General features: G+C 38.8%; 1 protein-coding gene across 1 annotated transcript in view; it reads left to right on the top strand.

Annotated features, from left to right (window-relative positions):
• Positions 1-203: 203 nt before the first annotated feature.
• YTHDF3 (YTH N6-methyladenosine RNA binding protein F3) overlaps positions 204-11607 on the top strand; it is a 33440-nt gene continuing 22036 nt past the window's right edge. The window contains exons 1-3 of the mRNA XM_074987136.1: positions 204-475; positions 2483-2507; positions 10479-10564. Coding sequence (XP_074843237.1) covers positions 452-475; positions 2483-2507; positions 10479-10564 — 135 coding nt within the window. The 5' untranslated portion in view covers positions 204-451. The remainder of the gene's footprint in view (positions 476-2482; positions 2508-10478; positions 10565-11607) is intronic.

Raw genomic sequence — 11607 nt, 5'->3', positions numbered from 1 at the left:
TGTCTCATGCGCATGCGCCTCCCCGAGAGCCGGAGAAGCGGCTGTTCGCCCACGCGCAGTCGCTATCGGCGCCACTTTTCCCCTCCCCCCCGCTCTTGGAGTCCCTAGCATGGTGCGCACGCGGGGCCGTTTACACTGTCACGTGACATGGAGGCGGGGAGAGGAAGGGAAAGGTCAGCGGCGACGTTGGCGAGGGGGAGCGGAAGGTCAGGGCGGGAGCGGAAGTGGGAGCCGGAGTCTGTCCGCCATTGTGGGGAAGCGGAGCCCAGAGCAGGGGGGAAGCAGCGCTGCGTCCGGCCGGCTCCTTCCCGCGGGAACCCGATTTGCGGCGGCCAGCCCGGGTGGCAGCGGCGGAGACAATCAGGCGGCAGCCGGGGAACGGCGCGCTCCGTGTGTGCGGGAGTCACTCCGGGCCCAGGCCGAGCGAGGGGATCGCGGCTCCCCGTGAAGAATGTCAGCCACCAGCGTTGACCAGGTACGGGCCGCCGCGGCCCGTGCGCAGGGCTGGAGGAAGCGGGCCCTAGGCGGAAGGGCCTGGGCGGCTCGCAATCCCGCCGGGCCCTTTCCGCCGCCGGGCTACCAATGCGGCTTCCCGGGCTTCAGCCTCGCTGCTGTGGCAGCTCTGCTTAGCGCCGTCTGGGCTCAGCGTCCTCGGCTCCACCTCTCCACCGGGATGCAGACAGCCGCAGCCCCCTATTTATAGCCGCGTCTAGAGCCTGCTAACTCCCCCCCCACCCCCGCTCTGAGCATCCTTGCACCCCCTTCCGCCGTCAGCGGGCCTCTGCCTTCTGCTCCCCAACATCTTGTGTTGTGATGCGTCCTCCTCGGCTGCAGAGTCGTTTTTGTCCCTCTCTTTGGCCTGGTGTCCTCAACAATAAATCTCCTTATTTCTGGCTTTCTGCTTCCCCTTTTTCAGCCACCCAAACTTTAGGTCACGTTTGCAGGCTTCTCTATCTTCGTACATACCACAAATTCTCTTCTAGTCTATAATGGTATGTCCTTTTCCTTCTGTCCTTAGGCTTCTTTTCCTCCTCTTTGGGCCTTTGCCTTCTCCCTTTCCTCAAAGCTCTCTCCTGCGTAGCTGCTGCTTTCCCCTTCTGTGGATTCTGCTTCCTTGTCTCCTGTACTTACCTACTCTGGGCCTCGTTTGTCCCTTCTTGACTTTTTCTTAACTGGGCCTCTTGCCTCCTTATCTCTTGCTCCCACCACTTCTAGGTTTTTGCCTCTTTTTTTGGGCTTCTGTCACTCCCCTACAGATTCATCTTTCCCTAAAATCCTGTCTGTGCCTCTTTGTATCTGCACTAGATCCTCCTGAGTTCCTTCTGTACATCTGTGTCTGTGAGGGCTGCCATATTGCTTCCTACTCATATGTTTTCTCTGGTCTTCATTCCTATTTGCCTGTGTCTTTTCTTTCATTGCATCCTCTCTTCCATCATCTTAGGGTGGAGGGCTGTTTCCCCCTGGGCCCCTGTGTGTGGGGTGGCTGTGGTTGCTATGTGCTAGGATATGAAAAATTTGTTTTAAAGAGCTAAGGTTTCTTCCATTTTTTTTTGTGGATTCACAGTGTGAATAATAAATGAGCAAGTCATTAAAGGGTGATGGAGTCAGGAGGGACCCACTGTAGCATAGTGAAGTGTATGTGGCCGGGGAGGGGCAGTGGGTGCATCAGAACTTTTTAGTTCTTTGTTTTTTCCAAACAATTTTATAATACAAGATGTTGAGATATTATAAATTTCTCTATAACAGTTTCTAGTGCCTGACAGATTAAAAGTACTTTATTTTACTAATCATCACAACACTTATGTATTGCATTATCTCTGGATATTTTTTGTGGAAGTGAACATGACTACAGGACTGAGCATACATAACTGTCTTATGCCCTGTCCAATGATCAGTCCATAAGATGTGTTGCCTTATTACTGTACGTTCCTTTGCATATCCGAAAACATTAAAACATGTTCTGTTGAGTTACATGTTTGTAAATTTTGGTCCATTCATTAGCAGTAGTACTCCTGTGACAGTTTAAATGATACATGCTGTAAACAAGTTTCTTTATTTGCAATAGCCTTAGTCTATTAAAAAGGAAAATGTTCTTAAAATTTTATTTTACTTATATTTTATTTAGTACTTTTCCTTCACCTTGCACAATGAACAAGTCAAAACCAACAAAACAAAACCAGTTTACTTTGTAGATGCATTTCATAGCTTTTAGGTTTCAAACACTACAGAGGGATGGTTTTGATTAAAAATAACCATGCAGTTTTTGCTGAAACTTCTTAGACATGGAAACATTTCTGTTTGTATTGGATTTTGAGTAAATGTATTTTTAAAATATTTTACATTTTGAGTGTAATTTCATTTGTTCCTTTAAATGATAAAATCAGTGAACATAAAACCAGTATGAATAGATAATTCAAGGATTTTAATTTTTGCTAATTTTTCTATTAATATTTTACTCTTATTGTTTACCTTTTTTATACAGAGACCTAAAGGACAAGGAAGTAAAGGTAAGATGATATCTTTATCATATACAATATCTGAGGCTGTGGTCCTGCAATATATGAAAGAGGTGTCCTCAACCACCACCATAAAATGAATATAAATATAATGTATTTTACAAATCCATTTTTTCCAGAGTTGGAAATGGCCTTGGGGGAAAAAAAATTAACAGGATGTTGGTAAATATCAGCTTAACCTGGTTTTAGAGTAGAAACTGGGAAACAGAATGGTTTCAGTGGCCACCAAGTTCAGCAGGCATAGAATGAATCTTTCAAGACTTTGAAAACATCCATTCAAAGCTAAAGGATAAGTTTGGTCTGTCCTATGCATCAAAGTTGATCCTCTTTTACAGCGTGCTGTATGGTCAAATGGACTTAGTTTCAGACTAGCAGCTCATAACTGATTAATGCTTCACATTCTTATTGTCGTTTGCATGTAATGATATGTCTTGGACTTCTGTTTATGTAATATTGAAATTGAAAACTAAAATGTGAGTCATGACTTACAACTTGCTTGAGGAAATACCAAAACAAACCAAATTGTACAACCATTCTCATGTTACTTATTATACTGACATATTAGTATTATGCTCCCTGCCGTTAACTGCTTTATGTAATTAGAGCATGTAACTAAAACTAGATATACTGTGGTGTGTAATAAGGAAGCAGTTTTAAAATAGATATTTGGACTTATTAGGTTTTCCCAGGGCAGTAAAAGTCGTCATTTTACCTGGTAAAAACCACCCCGGTAAATATCATGCCACTGGGGTTTATCCTAGCAACGTGATTAGAAATGGTGTACTAAGAGCATATTTTCCAGTATTTTAAACATGATACATCATTATGAAAATGCTTTAATTTGCTGACCTAAATAATCAGTGTCATGCATAATCAAGGGAAAAGATGTAGCTGTTTCTGTTTAGCTCTCTTTGGCTACGTCTACACTAGCCCCAAACTTCGAAATGGCCACGCAAATGGCCATTTCGAAGTTTACTAATGATGGGAATAAGGGGACTTTGAAGTAGGCGGGGTCCTTTCGAAAAGGAGCCCTGTTGGGACAAGCTGCGAGGCGCATCAATTTCGAAGCGCTGCGGCCGCCCACACACTAATGAAGTGCTGAATATGCATTTCCGCGTTTCATTAGTAAACTTCAAAATGGCCATTTGCGTGGCCATTTCGAAGTTTGGGGCTAGTGTAGACACGGCCTTTCAGTGAAAGGCTATGTCTGCACTACACTGATCTTTCGAAATAAGCTCTTCCAGAAGATTTCTTCTGAAAGAAATTCTTTCAAAAGTATCGGAGAGGTAGCTGTATCTTTGAGAACAACAAGAAGTCCTGTGGCACCTTATAGATGTAACAGATGTTTTGGAGCATAAGCTTTCGTGGGCAAAGACCTGCTGCATCAGATGCAGGAAAATTTCAAACGTGTCTCCTCGCACAAAAAAGTGGATCAAAAGAGTGATCTGCTCTTTCAAAAGAATGGGCATGGGCTGAAAAATCATACCCCGAGAGGACTGCTCTTTCAGCGAAAAAAAGGACCTGTGGATCGTCTACATGTGTTATCTTTCTAAAGAAGCTTTCGAAAGGAGATGCTCTCCCTGAAATGGGAAGGAAGAGGGATTTCAAAAGGAGTGCTGCATTCTTTTGGTTTACTTTTGAAAGAATGCTTTTTGTGTATAGACACTCCACTAGATCTTTCAAAAGAGCCCCATTTTTTGAAAATTTTTCAAAAGGTCTTGTTAGTCAAGATGCAGCCAAAATGTTGGCATGGTATCCTTGAGGACAACATAGGCATCTACACCAGCCCTATTGTTGCTTATTAATGTCTAATGAGGGTGTTTTGAGCTAAAGAATGATTGTGAGTTCATTTAGTTTCTTACTCATACCCATGAACAGAACACATTGTCACTCCTTTTGAGAGAAATCTTCACTGGCGTACCAGAGAGATAGCCGCGTTAGTCTGTATCTTCAAGAACAAGAAGTCCTGGGGCACCTTTACAGACTAACATATTTTGGAGCATAAGCTTCCTTGGGCAAAGGAGTAACTGGAGTCTTACTCATTTCAGAATCCAGTACAGAATAGCTCCCCTAGCAATTATCCAGTTTATCGGTGTACGTTTTCCCCCCATTATCAGTTAACACCCAATGTATGCTCTTTAAATTCCACAGCTCTAATCACTTTTCTTAATAATCCTTTCCCTCCCCCACAAAAATAATACCCTAGGAAAAGCCTGTGCCTAAATGACTTTTCAGATGATCAGCAATTCTCTCTGTCAATTTATAACCTTTTGTCTATTATAGTAATCAAATTTTGTTCTGTGATCCAAAATCTCGTCCCCCGTTTTCTCATGTTGTTCATTTTTTCCTGGAAGATCAGCAATTATTATACTATAACACACATACAGTCTGCGTGATTGTAATCTGCATTCTCACTGGTATCATCACACATAGCATAAGAACTACCTAATATGGATTGATGGATGTTACTTAAAAACATAGATCATTAAGCTGTAAGTTTTATATTTTGTAATGTGTTTAAAAAAGATACCATCAAATTTATATTTGTCATATTTATTACTGAAGATAGAGGATTTGTATCACTTGTGTGCAATGTGAATTTCTTATTCAGTGCATTCAATTTATCAAATGTTAAACTATAAACCATCATGTTTTAAATATATTGTTCTGAGTCTCATGTTACATATTGGCTCTTTCCGTGGGCAGTGTTTATCCTTTCCTACCATTTCATCAACACAGCTCCATACAGGTGCTTCCCAAATCTACCTTCTTCACTTTGGCCTCTCTGAAAATGTTGAATCATAACCTCAGCCTCTGTGGTGAAAGAGTGAACTTTACTCCTATATCCTCTCTCCTTGGCTGTCAAAGCCATGCACACCTCCATGCCTTCCTCCATTTTGTTCTCAGGCATATTCTTTTGGCGCTCATATTACACTCTTTTAAGCCTGGCTTACAACCACCTGCTTTTCTTTCTTTTTCTACACTTTTCTTGTTATCCAGAGCATGGCATTACCTCTTGTTCTTTTTATGATGAGGCCTGTATCGTCAACTAAAAGTACATTATTTCTAAGCTATGTCAAGGTGATCTCTCAAAGATCTGCATCAGTATGAGTTGCAGTCAGTGTTTTGTTAGATCTGTATTATTTGTACTTGAATTAGAATGTAAACATTTTAGTGCATGGATTTCCAGTAATTATTTAATAACAGACTAGTAAATGTTATGTTGATTTATGTACATTAGCATAATTCTGTGGTAGATTTATTATGAATGCTACATGGTGTTAAAATCCAAATAAAGCTCTAAAGTAAAATCTTTTTCCAAAACCTAAATGTTGCGCCGAACTTACTGGCTATAGACTATTTTAGATTGCATCCTGTCAAATGTATTAATTGTATGTAACTAGTTGTTAGTGAAAAGGGTTTATTTGTATTAGTTACTCTCAGAGGTCCCAATCAGATGTGGCACCTGGCACAATGTAAACATGTAGTAAAGGAGTCCCTGCTTTAAATAGCTCTGACAAAAATATGACAGATGATAAAGGGAATGGGGAGGCAGAATGAGGGTAAGGGTGATAGGAATGCTTAGTTACGTAGATCAGTGTGTATGCGCAATTAGAACATTTTGAGTCATTCAGAGATTTTACTTATTTCATGGGTATAAATAAAGTAGATATTGGTGATCCCTACTTGGGTATACATTAACAGTTGGTAATCTGGAGGGATCATGATAAGGTTCTACTTGAAGTAGTCTTTGGAACAAGATAAAGTAGTGAGCTGGAAGATTAGTTTGAGGAGTGTGTGTATTTCCATACATGAAAGAAAATGGAAAAAAGAGGAGTGGTGGGTGGTGTCTTTGACAAATGGAAAAAGGAAGAAAGTAGTGCAATAAGGTATAAGAGGATAAGTAGGAACAATATTATATGAGAGCAGTTAAAAGATATTTTACATTTTTAAAGTTAACAGTACTTTTAAGGTAGCTAAATTATGTGGTCTTGTGAGACTTCTCTGTTCTGACGTTTTATTGATAATTAATTATGAATTGAGGGAAAACAATACATCATGACAACCAGAAATAGAAATCCAGGAAGATCTATACGTAGCAGAGTAGTAATATATAATTCAAGTTTATGTGAAAGAACCAAGAGTTAATGTGTTGCTGCAAGAACTGAATAAATAAAATAGTTTTCTCCTGAAGGTGTTATTCCTTACAGTTGTCAACTGTAGACAGTTAAGAGAGCTTGTTGGTAGGAACTGATTTCAACAAATAAAAGATGTTTTTGCTTATCAAAGTGATTATTTCTCTTTCCAATTTTTTTTCTCAATTTGCATATTCTCATGTATAAGAGCTACAACACATTCAGATGTCAGTATTTTCTTATTATATTCCATTGTAGTTTGATGATTTCTTATCCCACATCTGTTAAATTTAATGATGGTGTCTCAAACTAGAATGAAGTGTAGGACACTTCTTGAGTGCTTTGGGAATTAAACAAGAAAACTCAGTTTCACTCTTCATGAGGATTTCACGGTCACATTTTTTGTGTCCATCACTGGAGAAAAATGACACAATTCAGTGCAGCAGAATAGTAAAAATCATTGTAAATTTGATAGTTAGTGGGTTGTTGAATAGTTATGGAAGTAGACAACAGAATTTTATTTTGAGGGTAGCATTAAGGCAGTGGTGCTTTCGGGAACTGTTATTTTAAGCAAGGTGCAAGTGAAGGAAGGATACTAGTGAGCTTTTGGAATAACATTTATCTTAATTTTTTAAAAGGATTTGATTAAATGTGTGATGCTAAAAACATGCTATTTGTAATAAGCCTGTTCAAGTTAGTGACAAGTCAGAATAAAACCTTATTTTCAAGGCTGGAATGCTTTATCAAAGGAAAATTGTCAATGTGGCAGTTTAGAACTATTTGGTATAATGGTTTTACAGTATAGATGGAAACAATAAGAAGGAAAGCACATGTATTTAAAAATAAATCTGAGCTAGAAATTGATTGGCGTCATAAAACTGTTGCAAATGGTTTGATTTATCCTTAAAATACCTCTGGAATCCAATAAATGCCACTTCTGTAGATTTAGCTTTATGCAAATTGCTATTTATAAGTGAATTTATTCCTCATGGATGGATGGATTCTACTCTGGGTATATTATGTATCTTATTTCCCCAGTTATTGGTATAGTAGGTTTTTTGAGGAATTTGTTTCTCAGTGGGAGAGAGGTAGCCATGTTAGTCCGTAACTTCAAGAACAACAAGAAGTCTTGTGGCACATTATAGAATAACAGATATTTTGGGCCATAAGCTTTCATGGGCAAAGACCCGGTTCATCAGATGCACCTGTTTTCTTGTTTTCTCAGTATGCTTTTTCTTTATAAAAGTTGTACCTGAGAATTTATCTTCCATTCCATTTAGCTATGATCAGGCAATGAACCCTTCCTTTTAGGGGACAGCAGCAGTAGACTTGTGGATTACTATCCAATGTGAATAGTAACAGAGAGGTAGAAGTGTTAGTTTGCATTCTAACAAACAAAACAGAAGTCATACAGCACATTAAAGACTAACAAAATATGACTGAGCTTAACATAAGAAGGAATGCACTCTATAGGTTATCAAAACATTTTCGTTGTCTATGTACTTGATTTAATTAGGAGTATGTCTGTTAAATTGTTTGTCCTCAGCATAAGTCTCTTTAAGGTATTACATGTGACAAAAATTATTAAAAAATTGCAAAATTATTGGGCATAGGCACCTGCTAGTTTGTGAACTTAAACTTATTAGCTTTCACTAAACATAAGCTGTAAATTCTCAGCTGTTTAGTTTCATGCTGTATATGCTGCTCAGAGGTTTTTGCCAAAAAAGGGAAATAATGGGAAAACTACTTTGCTTTCTGGCGTCAGCTTGACAAAAAATTCCATTCTTTATGCTTAGAACATTTTTTGTCATAGTACACCAATTGACCACCTTAAAACATGTCTCTTTTACTTAGTCTGTGGATGGTAAATAATCAGAGAAATATTTGTTTTTAGGAAAGCACCTACACAGCTTTGAGACTGGACTGTTATGTTGTCCTGCTTGTTTAATTTCAGTCCATAGTCTGTTCATGGAACTCAGCCAAAACTGTAAGACAACTTGCTTGGACAGCAGTATTGTTATTGTGAGGAAAGATACTTGTCCAAATTACCATCCACTGGAGGGTGACTTTGTTAGGCACTACAGCTACCTAACATCTATCTGGTGAATGGGACATAACTCTGGCTTTGAGTGTAACATTGGAGAAGTGTTGTGCATAAATATTGTACTTTAATGTTATGAGGCTGTTGAGTATTATGGAAGGTCTGCCCACCTTTCACATGGAAGTCCCAAGTGATAGCTTGATGCAGAAAGAGAAAATGAAAGTAGTAAACTCCAGAATTGTCTCCCATTGGAAAGGGTGGACATTTTATAACATTTGTTATTTCAAGCAAAATGTGTTCCGAATTTCATTTTTTTTTTTTTTAATCTGGCATTTGTGCAGGAGAGATTAGGTAATATGAAAGCATTGTTTCCTCCTCCTTATTTTTAGAATATCCCAGATGAAAGGGGAGAAGGATATCCCAAAGTGTTACAGAAGCATATGGGAAGGGAGGGTAACATCACTTAAGGTATTTAGCTCCTGCTTTTCTTTCTCCTATTTAATCATCACATGTGGTACTGCAGGATTGCAGGGGGTAGAAGAGAAGAAGCCACAATGGGTGGGTAAGAAGCTCACTTATATAAACTTTTCACTCACTTATTGAAGCACTCATGTTGCACTAGTTCTAAGCTGTGGATGACTGGAAAGAACTGGGAGATGTATTTGTTCCTCCCAAATAGTTGCATGTGTTTCCCAGAGGATGTTGGTCTCAGATTGTGGACTTCCCAAGGTTATGAAACTTGCCTTCCTATGTCTTTGTATAATGTATAGCATAATGCAAGTACTCAGTAAACACTTTTTAAAATTGTTATGCAAACTTGGTATGTCAAATTTCCTCTTGTAGTGAAAGTGGCTATGTTAATAAACTCATTTCTCAAAAAAAGTGGAAATAGCACCATGACCATGATAGCATAAATGTGAAGATGTGGAGTACTTAAATAAAGAAGTTTAGTAGGGTTGTAGGCTAACTGTGCTGTGACATGGCAGTTTGGTTGGTACTGTATTGTATATGCTTTCTGCAGACAACACTGCTGACTTCATTTTATTTTTTCCCCCTTATGACTGCAGGAAAAATGGTTTGCTATGACACACTCCTGCATTGTGAAATTATGCCAAGTGGGAGTGTCTGCAGGTGCTTTATTCTCACAGAAAAAAAAGTGAGAATTGTAAACCATCAGGCCTCTTTTCATGAAACATTAGTTTTTTCTGTTTTAACAAGTATTTGTAAAGCACGAGGTGAGCTATAAAACACTGTTCTTCACTGGAGTACTTTTTAATGACAGTTGTCATCTAAGTATTCATTAAAACTGATGCATCAGTACATTGTAAGCTTAAACAGAAGGAAGAAAACCTGTCTACTTGTAATGAATATATTATAATATATAGTTCTTTAAAGAATAAGAAGGGATTATTATGAAGTGAACTCTTACAAGAGAAACTTATTGCTGTCTTTTTGTGAATACTGGATATATAGATCTGTCATCAAACTGTTATCTCATTCGATTCAATGCCCTTGGCTTTATATAATGTTACAAAGAGCAGTATCATGTATTGGCTTTGTTATGTTTTAGCTCTCCAAAGTGTTTAAAAGTTCTGGTAATTGAGTCAGTACAAGATGCCCCATTTAAAAAAAAAAAAAAAAAAAAAAAAACAGAAATAGAGAACAGGTAGTTTACCATACAGAGGGCAAGGTAATAGAAAATGAGACTGAACTGTGTTTTGTTTTGAATTAAAATCACAACCCAGTAATTCTAAGAAGAGTGCCTAATACAAGCTCACTTTTCAGTTGCAGTACAAAACGGTTCGATTCATCAAAAGGATGCTGTAAATGATGATGATTTTGAGCCATATCTGAGTAGCCAGACAAATCAGGTAAGTGAGAATTTGTTGCTGTTTTGAAGTATATTCAGAGTTAAATTGTCCAGTTAATTTTTCCTTACCCTAAACCAGTAAAGTTTATTTTGTATCTGCTTGCATGTTTGACAAATAACTTAATGGATAGGATAGAACTCTTCTAAAATATTTCATCTTTTTAGTAGCAAGGATATGTCTTCACTACAGGGAAGATCAACCCTGCCATAGGTGATCTTTGTGTTCGATTTAGAACGTGTAGTGGGGACATGCTAAATCAAACTTACAGGGCACCTCCATCAGCATGCCCGCCCCCCCCCCCCCCTTTGGGAGTAAGGGAAGTTGATGGGTGTGTGTGTGCTTCCATTGCCCCCCCCCACCCCCTTAGTGGAGATGGCACAGAAGCCCGAACTAAGGTGCATCGATTCCAGCTACATAATTAATGTAACTAATTGCATACTTACATTTGACCTTCTGTACTGTAGACTTGCCCCAACATTCTTGTGAAACTTCAAGTAAAGAGCGGATTTAAGTTTAATCAGTTCTTCATGCCTAACAGATAGGCATTCCAGATGCAAAGTATATTTTACTTTCAAAGGACTTTCTTTTGCCTTGTAATTTTCAGGGCATTCAGTATACCCATGGTCTATGGTTCCATGGTCACTGGGTAGTGGAAATTGAGTGCACGTGATTTCCGCTGAAGTCACTAGGAGTTGTTTATACATGTTTGATAGCATAATCAAGGCCCTTGATTTTTCATATTGCCTGCTGTGTAAGATTTGTGCCAGTAAATGGATTATTTCACTTTCTGGATGAGTAGTCCTCCATCTTTTCTAGTAGTAAATTCAGATGTTTTTTTGAACATTTAATTCAATAATTAAGATAAACCTGAATGTTCCAGGATTCTGTTTTTGGGGGGGAAAAGAGAACGAATGTGGTTGAAATGGCTTTTGGAATTTTAGGTGTATACCCATTTTCTTTACTATCAGAACACTGATCTGTCTTCTGTTGGAGGAACATGAGAGGTGGAATTTTTGCAAACCAATAAATGCCACTTGAGTTCT

Source organism: Carettochelys insculpta, chromosome 2 (assembly GCF_033958435.1).
Source record: "Carettochelys insculpta isolate YL-2023 chromosome 2, ASM3395843v1, whole genome shotgun sequence".
Classification (NCBI taxonomy): Eukaryota; Metazoa; Chordata; order Testudines; family Carettochelyidae; genus Carettochelys; species Carettochelys insculpta.
This window is presented reverse-complemented; position numbering and strand designations above follow the sequence as displayed.